The sequence below is a fragment of the Sturnira hondurensis genome, unplaced genomic scaffold, assembly GCF_014824575.4.
Source record: "Sturnira hondurensis isolate 20B ecotype Veracruz unplaced genomic scaffold, ASM1482457v3 Scaffold0025484, whole genome shotgun sequence".
NCBI lineage: Eukaryota > Metazoa > Chordata > Mammalia > Chiroptera > Phyllostomidae > Sturnira > Sturnira hondurensis.
Window position 1 is genome coordinate 188661 of NW_028098115.1, and position 18830 is coordinate 207490.

The following is an 18830-nucleotide window of genomic DNA, read 5'->3' on the forward strand; positions in this document are numbered from 1 at the left end:
TAGCACTCTGATTAAACTGCATTTTACAGCCTGCAGGACACCTTGGACCAGCTTGGTTTTTACTCGAGATCTCACTGTTGCCCCACCCAGCTTCTTCCTCCACCAACGTGCAAGTTCTTTTCCTCCCCTGCCAGCCAGAGAGGCAGATGGGAGCTGCAGGAATGGCCTGTATTGTCAACAGTTTTCTGATGTGAAAAGGGCAGCACAGTCATTTAAACTGATTCAACCCCTTTGAATCTGACAAAGTCAAATAGCTAAAAGAAATGAAATAAAAAGGAACACTTGTGGAATGTATAGCACGTATAGGCAGTGCAGGCCACATTATGATTCACCTGCTCGCTTCTCCTGTTCAATCATTTCTTTGGAAGGCAGTGGAGTTTTCTCTGGTGTTTCTGCCTTCAATTTTGGTTTATTGGATTTCTTAGTCTCAGCTATATCAAATTTATCAGACATAGTTGTGGAAGAAGTGGAGTGAGGTACAGTGAACGAGAGGCATCCGATTTTGCTCGGTGGCCACCCCTGAGTCGACCAGCATCCCTTTTCAAATCAGGGACCTCCTCCTCTCTTTTCACTCCATCCTCAACTTTAAAACTAAGTAACAAAAGTCAGAAACCTCTGCAGCTAACTGCTCCCGTCACACCCTTGGCTGTTAGCTCCGCCTGGGATAGAGCCATGTCCTCTTGGACATTATGATTTGGCTTTCTGTCACCTCCTTGGATTGGAGAAGTACGAGAAGGCTGAGGACAGTGTGCTACACCTGGAGCCAGGGGAGGAGACATTTTTAGAGTAAGAGCCAGTTTTCAAGCCAGTCAATTCCTGCAGAAAGATGGAGAATGAGAATGGCCTTAGAACATTTGATTTGGTGGGAAGTAGGTCACAGTAACAATGAGAGAGGATGGCTTCCATTGAGGGGTGGAGATAGAAGTCAAATTACAAGGAATCTTAAGTGCTTTTTATAATAAAGAAACTCAGACAAGAATGACTCAATCACGGGGAAACTTTTATTTAAGCCCATTTTTGTGTACAGATCATAAAAGAAAGTGTTCACAGTTCACTCTAAAGACTCAGTTGTTATAGTTTCTTGATGCTTCCAATTTCTTTCTTCCCTGTCTTCTTCACTCTTTCTTCTTTTCTCTTATATACCTTACTCCCCCCTCCTCATTTTCAACTATGTTCCAAAACAGATTTAGGGGAAAAACCTTAACAAAGTAAGGCCACAAAAATATTTTTTCCAAGTATCTCTGGGGCCAGTATGAAGAAAGGTACAAGGGAAGTTCCTGCATCTCACCCTTAAGAGTGTGAGAATCTTAATAAACAGTGATAAGTGAAGATTGATCGATGCAAAGAATTTGTCTTTCTTTGCTCTAAGCTGCTCAAGGGTCAGAAATGGAAATACCAGACACAGATTTAGGGGAACTGTGGAGGGAGGGCAGATACAATCATTAAGTGAAAGCCATTGTCTTCAAAAAGCCTCCAGAGAAGAGAGTAGGTTGGCCACAGCAGCAGAATTCTCTGAAGAACCCCTGGAATTTTGACTTCCCTTTGCTATGGAGACACAGGGCACTACATTCCCCATTTGCTCCCTTTGACAGGAATGCCTTCCTCCTCCTCTGACTGGCAAGTCAGATAGCCTTCAAGACCCAGTACACCCATCTGATAGAGATGTCTTCCTTAACAGAACCCCTCTCGGCCCTGGCTGGTATAGCTCAGTGGATTGAGCGCGGGCCTGCAAACCACACAATCGCAGTTCGATTCCCACATGCCTGGGTTGCAGGCCAGTTCCCATCAGGGGACTCACAAGAAGCAACCATACATTGATATTTCTCTCCTTTTCTCCTTCCTTTCCTCTCTAAAAATAAATAAATAAATAAATCTTAAAAAAAAAAAACAGAACCCTTCTCTAGGCACAGTTTACTCCTCTACTTCCATCCTTGGGGCTCTCATAGCACTAACTACAGTACAATATGTATAAGAGGTAGGAGGTATGAGGCAGTTTATGAGTTTCAAAGCACTTCTAAGTTCACTGAAAAACTTGTATTTGTCTATAAGTCTGCAGGAGCTCTCTGGCTTTTGTATCTCTAGGGTCTCGTGTAGTGCCTGGAACTATATGCCTGGCACAGTAAGAAATTAATAAGTGTGAGGGAGAAATGAGGAGAGAAAAGAGAGAAGAAAAAAAGGAAGAGCAGAGTGGAGGAAGTGAGAGAGAAAGCATCTGACTCAGTGTTCCCTGGCCAAGAAAAAGGGAAATCGATTCAGAAAAGCCTGGAGGAAAGGTATGGAAAGGAGGAAAACTAACTTTCCAGGTCTTCTCTGCCTCTCACTCTTCTTCCTACCACTTCTTCCCACAACCTTACACAACTGTCCTCTTTTCACTCCCAATCCTTCAATTCACCCCAGAGGGAAGGAAAGCAGCCAGGCAGGCTTCTGACTTCTTCCACCCCATTTCCTCAAGCCTCATATCATCCCCCTTCTACCACAGCACCTCTCCACTTTGGCTCTGTCCTCATCTTCCCCACAGGCAGCACTCCCACCTCATCACCCCGGCGTCCCAGGCCCCTGTGCTGTGCCAGGTCCAGGTGGGGACTAGGGCCTCAGACTAAAAACCCAGAGGCTCTTAGGGGCATCCCATGGTGTCTGGGCTGATGAAACACTAGTCTGAACCTACAAGTTACCTGAGAAAAAATATTGTCAAGAGCATTCAGGTGTCCAAGGGACTGGAAGGTAGAGAGGAGCAAAGCCTGGGAAAAGGAAGGGCTCAACAATTACATTCCTCCCTCCGACTCCTCAGACTCACTCACAGACGGCCTTTTCACATTTCTCTCCTTGATTCATGGGTCAGAATCATCGTTTGTCCAGCTCTCTTCTCATGGCCCCTATACCTTGGCTACTGGAGCTTCTTAACTGTCTCCCCAGTTAGATGTACTTTTCCCACTAAGAATAGTACCAGGGACCCTAAATCTTGTAGAGTTGCTCCTGGGGCTCCTCTCCTTGCCTAACTATGCAGCTGCTCCCCTTTCTCAATGCCCTTTTCCCAGGAATTCTGGAGCTATCTTTTCTTCCATGGAGATCATATATTCAAAAGCAGCTTGAGTTGTAAAGCACTGTACTAAAATAAAATACGTACTATCGTGAATAAAGCCTTCTCTTTCTCCCCACCCCCATCACCTCTCCTCTCTCATGATGTGTCTTCTTTCCTCCCCCGTCCACTGCTGCTGCTCTCCACCTCACCCAGCAGGTTTGGTTTGGTGCCGTGTGGGACCTAAAGCTCCATGCTGCACAATGGGCCGTGTCAGGATGCAGGCAGGCATCTCAGACCGAGGCCTTGGCAGAGTTCCCAAGCAGAGCCATCGACCCAGGCCAGGACAGTAAGCATGGACAAAGTAAGAGAGGGCATAAGTAAGGTGGCTATAGCCCCCCAGCACCAGGAGCTCCCCCTGCAGCACGGCGCCTGCAGCTCCCACATGTGGGGAGGGCAGGGGTGCCAGGTGAGTCCAGCTATTAGTCTTTGGTTCATAGGCCTCAAAGCTCAGCAGGTCGCCAGTCTCACCTAGCCCACCTGCAACATATAACCGCCCACCCAGAGCAGCCATGACATGGCCAGCTCGAGGTATGCCCATAGGGCTTAGAAGTGTCCCTGGCTTCTCAAGTTTGGGATCATACTGCAGCAACGAGGCCAGGAATTGGCCAGCCCCATTGCAGCCACCGCTCACGTACAATCGGCCCTCCAAAGTAGCTGCTGCATGGGCGAAGCGAGGTGCTGGCAGTGCAGGTGCTGGCCTGAGGGAGAGCAAGGCACGTGATCAGGCAACAGTCATCCTCAATTCTCCTCTTCCAAGTCTCCTAGTCTTTCCCTGATGCCTAGAACCGTACCCCCTTCCCTGCTTACCTCCAGACATTGAGCTCAGGGTTATAGGTCTCCACAGAGTTTAGGACTACACCATGCGCTCGTCCACCCAGGGCGTAAAGTAGTCCATCCAGTGCTACCAGAGGGAAAAAACTCCGAGCCTGGTACAAAGGTGCCACCTCCTCCCAGTGCTCTTGACTGGGGTCCCACCTGTACACAGTGTGACAAGAGATGGGAAGAGTGACTCTGGGAGTCTGTGGGTGGCTGGGCCAGCAATTTCCCTCAACTGCCCACCTTGGGGATCTACCTCTCTTGTTGGAGGGGGGAATACCTGAGAGTCGAAGCCAAGGTGTTGAAGTCGCTGTAGTAATCCTGTCCCCCACACACATAGATTTCATTTCCTGCTAGGCTCGCAGCCCCATGCCGGAAGCGTCCTGGGGCAGGGAGGGCAGGTAACTGCCCCCACTCCACATTCCGAACCAGTCCAATGCCGCAGCGAAAGGCCCGGGCCCACCACACTCCTCGGGAAGGCTGTGTTCCAGATAAGTCTGATTTGAGCCTGTCTCCTCCAATCACCACCAAAGCCTGGTCAGGCTCCCTCCGCCTCTCTCTACCTGGAACCTCAGACTCCACTATCAGTTGACGCAGCAAGTCCTCAGAAAGGGGTGGAGGCAGCCCTGCTGCCCGTACTTTCCGAAGCTCTCTGGTGGACATACGGCCAAAGCGGACACATTGAAGCAGGGCCTTGGCCTCTGACTCCTGCGTCTCAGGGTTGGCAGCTAGCCAACACCGGGCAGCCACAAAGGCCTCAAATTCTTCTTGCACATGTAGCTCATCACTATCCAGGAGTTTGGCCAGGCAAGCAGCTGGTAAAGAAGGGAAAGTGGGGCATGAAGCTACAGCAGGCAGGTGAGTGAGCAGGTATTGATGAGCTTTGCTCCAAAGACTCTCTAGTCCAGGGGCTTCAGCCATGGGGAAGAGGGCCAGGCAACGGGCAGGGCTGAGGCTCTGTCCCAAGGCTCTCTGGCACAGAGCCAGACAGGAAGAACTCTGGTACTGCAGAGCAGCCTGGGCAGCTCTCAGCAGTCCTGGCCATCTTGCCTGCACAACCCCAGAGTAGGCAAAAGAGACGAGGAGTCGCAGGTCCTGGGCAGAGATGGTTTGCAGAGACACCTCTGTGCCCTGGGATTCCCTCATCCCACTCAGGAGCATGGCCCCAAAGAACTCGCTGCCACAGGCCAGGGCTGCTCGGTGCACTGAAAGAGGGAGAAAAAGCAAAGGGGTATCCAAAGTTTTGCAAACTGCAAAGCACTATCCCAACCTCACAGCCCCAACTTTGAACCAAGCACCCAAGGCCACAGGCCAAACTGTGGTATGCATCATAATACAATGAAGTGCTTGTTAAAATGAAGATTTCAGGAACCCACCCCTGGAGATGCTGATTCACTATGTCTGAATGGAGTTCTCAGGATTTTGTATTTTAACATTCTCAAGTGCACTGCATAACTCTCATGTCAGTGGTCTGAAGACACTTTGGTAAAATATCTTTAGTCTTTTTGATCAAGGTCAATTAGAAAAAGAGTCTAGATAGGTCAAGTTGAGAAGATGCTATAGACTACATTTGCTAAAAGGGGACACAAAATAGACCCTGGCCAGGTAGCTCAGTTGGTTAGAGCATCGTCCCAATAAGCCAAGGGTGCAGGTTCAATCCTCCGTCAGGGCACGTGCAAGACTCAACTGACGACTGCACAGGTAGGTGGAATAACATATTGATGTTTCTCTCTTTCTTTCTTTATGTCTCTCCCTCCCTTTCTAAGATCAATAAATTGAAAAAGAGGGGGCACAAAATAGACTGCAAAGACCAATGTGTAGCTTACATAGGTCTCTCTATATTATGCACAGAATAAAATTCTTTCTTTTACAATTGTAAGAGCCACCAACATCAGCCATTCTGTTAGTCATAACACTTCACTCAGAAAGTGTTATGACACTTAGGAATAGTTACGTGCCAACTTACTTGGACTGCCATCTCCTCTTGCCCAAGATTTAGTGCTTAAGATTTCCCATGTGTTCCAGCTTTTCTCTGCACACCCCCACTTGGCATCTTGGTATACTTTATGGAATCAGGATATTTTAAACTGGACACCTTCAAAATCATCTAGTTCAATTAGTCTTTTCAAGACAAGAAAACTGCATCCTAGGAAAAAGAAGTGATTTATTTTCTACTGAAGTGGCTCTCCAGGCAGATCTTTACCATCCACTGTCACTGATGTCGGGCTGCTCTGAGCACACTTGTGTATTCATACCCTGCTTGTCTGCATGGCCCTCGGGTGCTGTAACTGTCCTGTTAACAAATGCTGCTCAACAACTAGCTCTCATATGGTTCCTCAGGTAACTCACCTTGAAATGCTTGGCATCACCTATGGAGTACTCTGACCAAAATATTTAACCTAAATCTAATCAAGACGTCAGCTTTAAATTCAAGTTTATAAGAAATTGAGAGGCTAACAGAACAACTTAAATGAAACCATGTGGGGAAAGGCATACAAACCTAGAAAATGGAGTATTCCATAGGGTAACTAATCTTATTTCTTCCATAAGTCAAATCATAAAAAAGAGCAAGAGGACTGTACAAGAGTAAAGGAATCTTAAGAGACATACATCTGAGTACAACACAGTCCTTGATTGGCTCCTGGGTTGAGCAAACCAGTTCTGAAAGACATTTTTTTTGGATGAGCAGGAAAGTTTCAATGTGAACTAGGTGATATCAAGGAATTATTGTTCATTTTGTTAGACTTGACAAAGACATTGTGGTTCTATGAGAAAACTGTCCTCTTTTAAAGAGAAACACACCCAAGTATTTTATCAGCGAAATGTCACAGATTTACAAATAAATTAAAATGTTAATTGTTAAGTGTGGATGATGGGTATTTGGGTTTTCCTCTTAATATTCTCTTCACATTACTTTGTGTTTGAAATGCTTCGTGACAAAAAAAGAGGGGAATGCTGCTAGAAGTCCCCTCAGGCAGGGGACACAGGGCCAAGCTCCCGGCAGGGCTTATGAGCTGCAGGCTGCTTTGACCAATTGTGGCTCAATTGCCTCTCTCCGAGGGGAGGTGGTGTTCATATGGCTTTCCATTGCCTTTCTTAAGCAGTATGTAGTGGCTCCCCACGTGGTAAACATCAATGACAGCTTTCAAATATAATACATTGCCTGGGAAAATCTGCCTTCCCTGAAGCAGATAAACCATCTCATGTTCTATACCATAGGTTAGCTTCTAGCTCAGAGCCAACCGTGAGGGAGTGCACAACCGTGTGTATTCCTCCTCTTATTCATCATCAGCCTCTAGAACTTTAAATGACAAGTTCCCATCCTTAAGTTGGAATGTATCTTAGAAAAATGAAAAGTGTTTGAATTCTAAACCCTAGGAGGAATTTTGTAACTCTAAAATTTACATTCCCCCTCCACCGACTCCATCTAGTATTATCAGAAATGATAACAAACACATGAGAGATTTGCTGTGGACTGAAGTTTTGTGTCCCCAGCCCCAAAACTGATTTGTTGAAGCCCTAATCCCCAATGTCATGATATTTGTAGATGGGGCCTTGGGGAGGCAATTAGGTATGAGAGTCCAACCTATCTCTGTCTCTCTCCCTCTCCACCACCCCCTCACGAAAATGCAGTGAGCAAGCGGCTCTCTGCAAATAGTAAAGGGGTCCTAACCAGAACCTGACTATCCTAGAATCCTGATCTTGGTCTTCCAGTCTCCAGAACTGTAAGGAATAAATGTATGTCGTCAAACCACCCAATCTGTGGGGGTTTGTTGTTATTGTTGTTATTTTTGTTGTAGCAACCCAAACCGAACAGGATGCTTTTCCTCCTGGGAGTCCCAGAAGCACTCTGGGTCCCAGTCACTCCCCTAACGAGCAGTAGCTATGCATATGATTTTGGTCACATCTAAAGTCTGATTTCTTTATCAGTGAAATGTAAGAACTGACCTAGATAATCTCTAAACTAATCCCTTTCATTTTAAGTATTTATGTGTCTGCATTCCAATTCCATTTGCCAGTTCCCACATGCCTTCGGTTTGGCTGCACAGGAGGCAATGTGTCGCCTGGTGAGAGTAAGCTGGGCTAGTGTGGATACCGACTTGTATCCTGGGTCTCATCGGTTAACATCTCTTAGTCTAGTGTTCTTTAGATAAAGAACCTAGGAATAACGGTACCTATCTCACCACTTTTCAATGAGAATTAAAAGCGATGGCATATATAACAATTTATGGTACCCAGTACCTCACTAAATAGTAGAATCTGAACTCAGCTTCTTCAACCCTTCTTAGCTTTCCCGATGATGAGCAGAATTAACTTCAAAGTGCCATGGCCTGGAAGCCTTAAGATTCTGGCACAACAGAACCAGACCTTGCTCATTAGCTGTGGGACCACGGCAGCCATGGTGTCAAGCACACTTAAGTGAAAGGATGCACTGAGTTTTTCCACCATGTCCCTCTGCCTTTTCCTGTTTGGGTCAATCACTTTCTGCTTGTCCTACTGGCAGGGGCTGCACTTTGGCTTCAGCCGGCTGGCTGCTACTCGTTGGTACTGGGCCCAGGAAAAGCCACAGCATGGAGAGTCAGGTTAAATTTATCAGGGCTCCTAGGAAAACAATTCAAATGCGCATGCCCCACTCTCAGTGGCTCAGGGGAAGCACCAAAGGCCCCCCAGGGAAATTCGGCCTGCAGCAGGAATCAAAACCACTGTGGTAGGGATCAAACCACCTGCTGTTTGCACGCACTATTTGGGTAGCATTTGCACCTGCGGCAATGTAACGTCCCACAGGCCCTCACCCCGCAGCCGGCAGCCGCCTGCCTCCAGCTCCAGGTCACAACCGACGCCCTCTCGGTATAGAAGTTCAATGCTGCGCAGGTTCTCCTTGAGCTCCTCCGCCTGGCTGGGCTGTTTTTCTCCGTCCTGGGCGCTTCCAGCCCTCTCGAATTTCCACTGGGCCGCCGCCCTCACCCGGGGCGCCCCCAGGGCGTCTGCGGCCGCCAGCAGGTCCTCTAGCGGGGCGGGACTCGGCAGCAGGCCCTCGTAGGCGAAGGTCAGCACGGCCTCCCAGGCGCGGGGGGCCACGTCGAGGCTGAAGGGGCGGCGCGGACCAGTGCCGCCCAGCAGCCTGCCTCGAAAGAGGCTGCTAACCGCGGCCAGGATCACCCGATGCGCCCCGTACACTCTGCCCCCGACCGACACCTCTTCGTCCAGCAGCAGCCTCTGCTCCCGCAGCCGCCGTGCCTCCGCGAAAAACTGGCTCGGGTGCTCCTCGCTGCACAGCCCCTGCGGCCCCGCGGCGTCCCCTTCGTCCTCGTCTTCCTCCTCCTCCAGGGACCGGGACGGAGAGGGAACGCTCCCTGGGGCCAGGGCCCTGCGGCCAGGTTCTCCCGGAGGAAAGGCGGGCAAACCGGGATCCTCGTCCGGGGACCGAGGCCAGGAGCCGTTCCTCAGGCCGGAGGAGGGAGAGTCCGGGCGGCCCTTCGGGGTCGGAAGGGGGACGCGCCCCGCGTCCGAGCGACGGCGGTCAGGGTCCGAGACGCTCATGGCCCAGGGTCGGGGGACTGCTGCAGGGGACGGAGGAAAGGGAGGAGGGGTCAGAGCTGAATCCAGAGAAGTCGGAGGAGCCCCTGCCTTCAGCCCAGCGGCGGGTCAGGCTCCCTACTTCGAACGGTCCCAACTACCGCCCCCCTACCCCACCCCCGACCCCGCACGCCACTCCGGGGCTCAAGCAGCCGGTCTATACCGCGCAACTCAGGGTTTCACGAGGCGCGGCGGAGCGAGCACGAAGCGTGTGGGAATATCCAGTGGCCGCAGCCTCAGCCCGGGACCCACCCTCCCGAGACCCCAGCGTCCCACTTGCCCTCTAACTTGAGCTCGCTCTGCTTCGGCCCCGTGCCCCTCCGCAGCCGCGCCCGCTAATTATAGCCGGCGCTCGCAGGCTTGGGCCTGGGCTGCGGCCCAAGATGACCTCCTACCGGCTTCCACCTGTAGGTCATGTCCTGCTGCTGAGCGAGGCAAATTCGGATGCCAGGGAGGATGCAGGGATCGGAGGAGTGAGCCAGGGCAGAAAGGCTCCGCTTATCCGACCGTGCTGGGGGTGGGGGCAAGGCGGGGTCTGGACTGCGCAGACCCGCGGAAACGTGGGGCGAGAGGGGTAAAGCCTTTTGGGTCATGCCTGGGCTTTGACTGTTGATTTTCCTTGCACAATAAAGCTGGGACCCTGGACGGAAGCGTACTGATGTAAAATGTAATCGTAACCCGCTGCGTCCCTCCGGGGTGGAGTGAATGGGGAAGGTGAGGGGGCAGGGGGCTGGGCTAGCATTCTAGGTGGCCGACCAACCCTGAGCAGGGGTTTCCTCCGTGCCCTGGGGTAGTGTAGGTGATGAGAGAGCGGAACCCAACCCTGCGTCTTCATAAGATATAGAAGACTCTATCCCTCATCTTGGTGTTCAGGATGAGAATCAGACAGTTGGGAACAAGGGTTTCATCTTTGCTGCTGAGGGGACCAAATCCTGGCCTGGATGGACTAGGGGCGCTGTAGAATTCTCTGTATGAAGCAGGACACCAACATTCACTCCCTTGCCTAGGACAACACTGGCTCCTCATCCTGAGAACTCTAAATCCATGCAGTTGTGGGTATCCTCATAAAGAAGGAGTTTAGAGAAGGGGGCAGTGATCATCTTTCCCTCCCTGACTGCAGAGGCAGGTCAGGCCAACAAGGGCTGCTGGGCCTGGCTTCTCTGGCCAGTGACATAAAGGCTGCTCCAGGCTGAATAGTTCACCTAACAAACTGATTTAACCAGGAAGTGAAGCTAAATTGTTCCTTAAGAATCAGGTGAGAGTGGTGGTGTTCATGTGCAGGAGGGCCAGGAACATGGGTTGCTTCAGTCATAGCATCCTCTCTGGCTTTCAGAGATGTCACTGCTCTCCATTTGATACTTGGGTATCCTCGCCAATCAGGGGCTGAACCCTGCAAAATCGTTTGACAGAGAAAGGCAGCCAGAGAAAGGGGTGACAGTGACCAGCCTGTGTATCCTCTCCCCCACTTCAGACGTTTCATGGCCTCTTCCCAGCAAGAAGAGGCCAGCACACCTTGAGCCCACTCCCAGGAAGAGGGGAAACCAGCAGGTGGAACACATATCAGAGGTCGGTCTCTGCTGCCTCCCCACCTCCACAAGGACGCTGGACCGCACTCTGAGTTCTATGCCAACTTTCTGGGATGGAGACTGCAGCAGCTGCCCTGCCATGGTGAGACACATACCCACAGCAAACACCAGAAGTTTAAAGCCCTCTTGGATAAAGTTGGATAAATCTCTCTCTTTTGGGCCACCATCCACCCTCCAGTAGAGCCTTGGGACTAACACATCCCACACTCACAGCCCCTTCAGATCTATAGTCTTCTTCCTGGTTGCTGCTGTGCTGATGTCTTGGCATCTCAGCCTCATCTGTGCTGTCTCAGTCAGGGGCTAGCCTGGCTTCCACCCCTGCAGAGGATCGCCACACCAAGCCACACTCCCAAAATGATGGGAGAATTGAGGGCCAGGTCTGGCAAGGCCCAAGTGCACTTCTGCTGGGTCATGGGAATCATAGCTCAGGATTCCTAAAGGCTGGGGATCTGGGCAGGGCAGAGAACTTCGCTCCAGAATTCTCAAAGGATACCTCTTGGGAGGGAGGAGAGGGCTGAGGGAGACCTCAGTTTCCCCTTCACCGTCCTGCTCCACCAGATCTGCTGCATGCTGCATGATCTGCTGTCATCCTCTACCTGCGGCTGCCTTGGATCACTGCTCAGGTGGGCATAGGTATGAGCTCCAGGCTCTGCTGGGCAAAAGGAAGGGATTCCAGAACTCAGTGTGAATGAATTATAGGGGCCCCATTCCCATCTCAACCCCAGTGCTCACAATGGCTCATTATCCTATTCTCAGCTTCTGTCACTGTCACCAACCTATCTATCTCAGCCATGCCCACCAATGGCAAAGTCAAGGCTGATGAGTCTGTTACCCCTGTTATCTCGGGGCCCCCAGTCTTGTAAGGAATGACTGAAACCACAGACTGGCTCCTGATCAGGTGGCACATGCTTCCTCAACCCATAGAGCTTGGATTCTGGGCTTGACGGTTCTGTCAGGATCATCTTCGCTTTAACCAACACAGTAGCCATGGCTTTGCACACAGTGGGCCTTGTGGACACCCTTTTGTACCTGCTTGGGATACTGCCTCCCTTGGTGTGTCCTTTTCTCAGGCCAGCTAACCACCCAGCCTGCACTCTTTGTGACTCCAGCCTGGACAACTTATTTTAAGAATTAGATGGAGGCATCAAACCACTCAGTTAAGTCTCCATCTCCCCTGCCTCTGTGTTCTGCCCTTCTAGGAGTACAGGGTTCAGCTGTGGTAAAGGGGTCTCAGAAATGAGTTGTGGCTGGTGGGCGTGACTGCTTTTTCACAACTGAAAACAGTTGTGACTTTTTCTGGGCGTGGGGTTTTAGACAGGCACCAGCGATTGAGGTAGGGGGTGAGGAGGCTGAGGAAATGGCTGTGAGAACTGGATGGATCTGGGAGGGGCCAAATGTGGGGTGTGTGTGTGTGTGTGTGTGTGTGTAGCTGGCAGAGCAGATTTCCAGGGTCTCAGAGCAGAAACCAGATGGTTTTCCTGGGAGAAATGCCAAGTGTCAGTTCTTCAAGGGGACAGTAAGGAGGATTCATTCTGAGGGTCTCTTGGGATGAGCACGAGGTAAAAGTTCAAGACGGGAAATTCTGTTTCTTGTTCCCTGATACTTACAATCTTGAGATTCGCCCCTCTGGATTGGGAAGGGGTACTGTGGTGTGAGGCAAGAAGGAAAAGGACTCCATTTGGCCACATTCTTTTATGGAAAAAGCTGGTGGAAAAGGCAACTAGAGGATTGGAGAGGAGGGTGAAGATGAGACAGCGGGTGGAGTAGTATGAATAGTACTCCTTCCTCTCCACTCACCTCTCTCTCTCTCTCTCTCTCTCTATCACCCATGGTATTCCAGGTCCAAATTATCTTCTTCAGTGTCCTCCTCTATCATCTACCAGTTTGGGACATTGGTCCCCACAAACCCCAGCAGACAAGCCACTGACTTCTTTGAGTACCTAGAGGAGATCGTGGAAGGACGACTGAGAAATGAGTAATGCATTAAAGGGAATGAATGGCTCAAAATATCACCTCCCCTTGGAGCAGGAGACCTCATTAGTCTAAACCTCCTCAGAAAAGACCACTCGACTTCTGATTCTGTATGTCATTTGTAAGTTGACCATCAAACCACTGAGAGCATCCTATTAATTCCCTGGGCTGGCTAGTTGGCAAAATTCTCTTACTCTTCCCAATCCCACCTAAGTTACTGATACTAACATGTCAACTGGCTAAATGTCTGCAAAATTCATTCTCTACAGTCATATCTAAGCCCTGGCTATGATCTGGGGTCCAGAACTTATGCAGGTCAGCCTGAAACACTATCACTTCTTGTCACCCTGTGCCCAAAGTACTCTATCTCCTTTCCTCATTGCTCTCCTTTCAGGTCACAGTTTTGAGCCTGCTGAAGACCACTGTACTGGGCTTGGAATATAAGCACAACTGCAGGAGGTGCTGATATTTGCTCTGGAGAATTATGTTGGCATTATATAATAAGTGGAGGGCAGAGGGATATGGAGGTGAAGGAGGTCAGAAACCAGGGGAAGAGAAAATGTAACCATGGTAAAGCCCTGTCCCCCCCAGCTTCCCAGCAGAACCTATGTCCCTAGGAAGGGGAGCTCCCCTTTCTTCAGCTCTTGCTCTTAATCTTTTTTCCCCCATAAGAACTTTGACTACAATTATGATATGTGCCTCTTAAGGATGCCATGGGGGTTAAGCCTGGCTATCCCTGGATGGGCCAAAGAGAAGGATAAGGGGTAAAGGTACAGAAGTTGGCCGTCAGGCCTGGATAGTGTTGCTCAGTGGTTTGAGTGCTAGCCTGCAAACCAAAGGGTCGCCAGTTCAATTCCCAGTCAGGGCACATGCCTGGGTTGCAGGACAGGACCCCAGGAGGGAGTGCATGAGAGGCAACCATACAATGATGTTTCCCTTTCTCTCTCCCTCCCATCCGTTTTCTAAAAATAAATAAATAAAATCTTTAAAAAGCAAAAAGAAATTGGCTGTCAAAGACAGTCACGGGAGGTAAGTGAACTTAGTTATCAACAGTTGAATTAGGTACCACAATGTAAGAAATGTGAATTTTTCTTTGAAGATCCTGTTAAGTTCTCCTGAAACCTTAGGGAGGTGAGGGAAAATCTTTAGTTATCTTCTAAATACATTCCGGTGACAGAAATGTGAATGAAGAGACACAAAATAGCAGGATAAGGGTGAAATGGAACTTGGTCAGGAATGGTTATGGCCCAATTCCAGAACAGGGTTATGGAGCTATTTCAGTTTTAATAATAGCACACATCTAACTGGCATACGCTTGGGACGTCCTCACTGACTGGGTGCGACAGCATTCTTTTGTGTTCTACCCTACCAATCCCAGTAAACCCAAGGCTTCTGGATACCACAGGAATGGAGTCTCAGCAGGGAGGGGAGACCGGTTCTAAAACAGGTCCTATTTTAGGGGAAACAGGTTTGGGGATGTGGGATAGAAGAGCAAGGCACCCTGTCAAGTGACATGTGCAGCCAAATGTCTCTGCTCCTCGCTAAGTCTGGGGTTTCCTTTCTCTGCAGCCAAAAGGCTTTTGAAGACTTGGTGGCCTTCTACTGGCTGCAGAAGTCACCACCAAAGGGAGACTGGAATCTACCTCCGTCCACACTCTGGCTCCTTCAGGCTGTATCTCTGAGCAGGACCTGTGGACAGAACAAAAGCAGGTATACAGGAACGGGGCCAGCAAGTGGGGCAATTGTCGCAGAGTAAGGACTGCCAATGGCACTTACCTTGTCCTCTGTGCTTGCCCTTCCTAGCCATGTAGTTGGAGGGGCACATGTGTCTTTATGAAGTCCTATAGCAATGTTCCCTTAGGATCCTGCCCTTAGTCCTGAGGGTCTAGGAAAACTCCAGACTACAGGGCATAGATGCCAGGGGTAGGGCTCGTCCAATGGCTAGGTAAACTGAGGAACAGGTTCCACTCCTCACACTGCCTACCATAACAGTCGTCTATCTGCAATCTCAGTCCGCCTGCCCAGGGCCCTGATGTCCCTCCCCCCTTGCCTGCATTCCGGTAAATCACCAGGACGTGCTGAACGTGTAAGAGATTAAAACTCTGCTAGGAGGAGGAGCCCACAATTTAGAACTCACAAAGCTATGATTTTAGTCTCTTGGCTCCACAAACTTTGAGGTTATTCTGAGAGGCCTGAAGCAAGAACCCAAAATTTGCTAAGGCAATAAGGCCTCTAACTACAGTGCCAAGAGAGTCCTCCCTTCAAGATCCATTCCACCCTGAAATTTTAATAAAAACTTACACATAAATACCCAACGCAAATGTGTAGTAACTCACTTGATTCCCAATTATAAAATAAACTGCCCAAGCCTAGAGAGGCAGAGATCATTCCTGTTCTCAAATATATTTCAGGGAGAGGAATTTACCTTCTTTATATTTGTATCCCAAGCACTCTATCATCAATTCAAACGTTTCTGGTTTTTTAAAGAATTTTATTTATTTGTTTTTAGAGAGGGAGAGAAATAGCCATCAGTTGCTTCTTGCACATCCTGACTGGGGACTGAACCCACAACCCAGGCATATGCCCCGATCAGGAAATGAACCAGTGACCTTTCACTTTGCGGGATGACGCCCAACCCACTGAGCCACTTAAATCAGGGCCAAAAATTTCTGATTTTAAACTTCATTTTCTTAGTGCATTTTGAACCCATATACGTGTCTTTTCTTTGTAAATGAAAAAGTGTTTATCACTGTTTTCTATTTAGTGGATAATCAGAAACTTAACCTTTTCTCCGAAGCTCATAACACCCCAATTTTTTTTTTGCCTAAGTCCCACTTTATAGTCCTTTGACTGACTCTTTGGTGTACTTCCCCATCAACTTATTCATCATTCAGCAAATATTAACTGAATGGCCACTTTAAGTCCTGAGAGATAATACAGCAATGAATAAGATAAAAACCCCCTCCTCTCAGAGTTTATATTCTTTTCTACAATTTATTTTTCAATTATAGTTGATGTACAATATTACATTAGTTTCAAGTGTACAACATAGTATACCTTATGAAGCAAGCACCCCAAGAGTTTATATTCTAATGGGAAGAGACAATGATCATTGAGTAAAACTTTTAGATTAGAAGGTGGTTAGTGCTATGATGAGAAATAAAACAAAAAAGAGAGCTAGAAAGTATTGGAGGAGCGCTATTTTAAGTAGGGTTGTCAGGAAGGCCTCGCTAAAAAAAAAGTTGAGCGAAGACATACCAACTATGATAGAGTAAGCTACACCCGCAGGAAGCGCTTTCCAGGCAGGAGCAAGGAGTGTCAAGACCTTGAGGGGTTGGCGGCAGATGTTGCCGAAGCAGAGTGAACAAGGTGAGCAGCAGGAAATGAGATCAAGCAGTAAGTGGGGGTGGGACAGCTCCTGGTGGGTCTCACAGAGCTTTAAAGGACTCCTGTTTTTACTCTAATACAGGAAAACATGGAGCGCGTTGAGTGTAAGAATGACGTAAGGCTTCCATGTTAACACTGTTCCCTCTGGTTGCTGTGCTGAAAACTGTAAGCGGGCAATGGTAGAGCACACAGAGCAGCTACTGCAATGATTCTGTCTTGGTCTAGGGCAGGGAAGTGAAAGGAAATGGGAGTCTGGGTACATTCTCAAGGTAAAGTCACATGACTTGAGAAATTAGAGAAGACGAAAGAGAGGTGTCAAAGAAAATACCAAGGTGCTATGACATAAATGCCTAATGGGATGGAGTTGCTATTAACTGAAATAGGAAAGACAGCAGCAGTTACATTGGGGAGAAAGTAAGTTCAACTTCAATGTTAAATTTGAGATACCATCCAAGTCCAGATGCCAATGAGCATCTAGCTTCTACTCACAAGTCCAGTTGGAGCTAAAAAATTGGGAGCCATCCACATTAAAATGGTTTTAATGTATTAAGAGTGAATGAAATCACTGCAGGTATGTGTGTAGAAAAGCAGTCCAAGGACTGAACCCCAGACAGTTCATAGGTTGTAGAGAGCAAGGAGAAACCTGCAAATGAGACTAAAGGAGAGTAGTAGTCAGTGAGCTGGGGGGCAAACCAGAGCATATGCCCTAAAAAGCCAAGTAAAGAAAATGTTTTTTGTTTTTGATGGGGCAGGGGTGGGGGTGGGGTAGGTGCACGAGCAAATGCTGCTGACAGCCTATGTAAAATGAAGCAGTCTATGCCATTAAATTCAGCTTTGTGCAAGTCACTGGTGACGGTACAGGAATAGTCTGGGAGGAGTGGACTAAGTAGGGAATGGCTAATGACTTTTAAGATGTTTAGCTGTAAAATGGGGCACAAAAATGGGAAGCAATTGCAAGTGGCAATGGCGCCTAGGGGATTCATTTGTAAGCAGAGAAAAAGGATAGTATTTTTGTGTGCTGACAGGAAGATATAGGAAAGAAAGGGAAATACTGACTACGGAAGAGGAGAATGATTAAGAGATGCCCTTAAAAGCCAGAGGATGGGGTCTACTGCTCAAGTATTTGGAGAGGGGCATGGATAGTTTGTTTACAGCAGGGTTTCTCAACCCTGCCAGCAATGACATTTTAGCCCCGATAATTCTTTGTTGTGGGGAGCTGTTTCGTGTATTGGTTGGATACTTTGCAGCATCTCTGGCCACAGCTCAGTATCACTGCCTCCCAGTTGAGAACCATTGGTATATAGACACGGGAGAAAAAGCACAGTATAGCGGTATAAATGCTGGGAGATGATTAAATGTAGCGGTGGGAACTTGTGCATATTTCTTGATTGCTTCTATTTTTTCTACTAGAATAAAAGCCAAAGTAAGAGTGAGTATGGGGAGAGATGTTGGCAATTTGAGGGGTCAGAGGTATGCAAGTTACCAGAAAAGAGGGCAAACGAAAGGACTGGAGAATATTGTTAGGTGGCATAAAGGACCCACTTGTTTCATGGTGAATTTAACAAGTCAGCCTTCTGGCCACCCCTCTGCTGCATGGGTCTAGGTGTCAAGTAGGTGATGAGTATTACAAAACTGAAAGGCAAGTGAGGTGAAGCATATGCAACGAAGTGCTTATAGAACTTGGACGGAGGAGGAAAATGAAGACGTGGAGGGGATGAGGTCGGGGGCAGGGGGGAGAATTATCAGCGGATTACAGGTCTTGGTGAAGGGATGAATAATTGCTGGACTCAGTGCATTAAAGGGGAAAGACAGATCATGGTGGGAGAGTGGGATGTCTGAGAATGATATGGAGTCATTGTGGGTCTACAGTATGACCAAGGGAGGAAGTGGCTGAAGTTGGGGGTAGACAGGATGACTGGAGCAAAGATGAGAGACCAGAGCATCAGAAAGTCAATCCACGTCTTGAAATCAAGATTCATGACAGGAGTGGTACTGGTATGGTATAGTGTAATGATGTGTGTTTCAAAGCTGAAGTGTGTTAGGGATAAGAGAGAATAGTCTAACCATGGTTTACGGAAAAATGAGGAAAGCCCTGGCCAGCGTGGCTCGGTTAGTTGGAGTACCGTCCCATACACCAGAAGGTTACAGTTCAATTCCCAGTCAGGACACAAACCTAGGCTGTGGATTGTTGTGGCTTCCCCAACAATCCCTGGTTGGGGAACCTACGAGACACAACCAAACAATGTCTCTTTCACATTGATGTCTCACTTTCTCTAAAAACAATGAAAAAAACTGTCCTCAGGCTGGAGTTAAAAAAGCTAAAGGTCATCAACTCCATTAATTCTGGTAGGTGTGGTAGGGAGGGATGTGTACCTGGGGCCCCTCTTCAAGCTTGCCAATAGAAGTGCATGTAG

At 48.6% G+C, this 18830-nt stretch overlaps 2 protein-coding genes and 1 long non-coding RNA gene across 4 annotated transcripts; 1 reads left to right on the plus strand and 2 right to left on the minus strand.

Annotated features, from left to right (window-relative positions):
- Positions 1-321: 321 nt before the first annotated feature.
- On the minus strand, positions 322-453 carry LOC118982678 (thymosin beta-4-like). The gene has a single exon (XM_037039835.1). The coding sequence runs from the start codon at positions 451-453 to the stop codon at positions 322-324; it is 132 nt and encodes a 43-aa protein (XP_036895730.1).
- Positions 454-1894: 1441 nt separating this feature from the next.
- Positions 1895-9537, minus strand: KLHL33 (kelch like family member 33). Of its 2 annotated transcripts, none has more exons than XM_037039787.1 (4): positions 8689-9537; positions 4176-5100; positions 3887-4054; positions 1895-3777 (listed from the first exon to the last, which is right to left on the minus strand). In XM_037039787.1, the coding sequence occupies exons 1-4, from the start codon at positions 9434-9436 to the stop codon at positions 3225-3227; spliced, it is 2394 nt and encodes a 797-aa protein (XP_036895682.1). In that variant the 5' UTR covers positions 9437-9537; the 3' UTR covers positions 1895-3224. The 2 variants fall into 2 exon arrangements, with proteins under 2 accessions (XP_036895682.1, XP_036895683.1); XM_037039788.1 differs by lacking the exon at positions 8689-9537 and adding an exon at positions 5862-8672.
- Positions 9538-16848: 7311 nt separating this feature from the next.
- Positions 16849-17954, plus strand: LOC118982617 (uncharacterized). The gene is made up of 3 exons (XR_005065576.1): positions 16849-16912; positions 17292-17293; positions 17860-17954. It is a non-coding gene; the product is annotated as an uncharacterized LOC118982617 (long non-coding RNA).
- The last annotated feature ends 876 nt before the right edge of the window (positions 17955-18830 follow it).

Bases quoted from the DNA above. Each gene is read 5' to 3' on its own strand.
- LOC118982678 (XM_037039835.1), bottom strand. From the start codon at position 453: ATGTCTGATAAATTTGATATAGCTGAGACTAAGAAATCCAATAAACCA.
- KLHL33 (XM_037039787.1), bottom strand. From the start codon at position 9,436: ATGAGCGTCTCGGACCCTGACCGCCGTCGCTCGGACGCGGGGCGCGTC. The intron at 5,101-8,688 runs GTGAGGGCCTGT...TCCCTCTTTCAG, and splicing joins AGGCGGCTGCCGGCTGCGGG to TGCACCGAGCAGCCCTGGCC. The intron at 4,055-4,175 runs GTATTCCCCCCT...CACTGTGTACAG, and splicing joins ACCTTGGCTTCGACTCTCAG to GTGGGACCCCAGTCAAGAGC.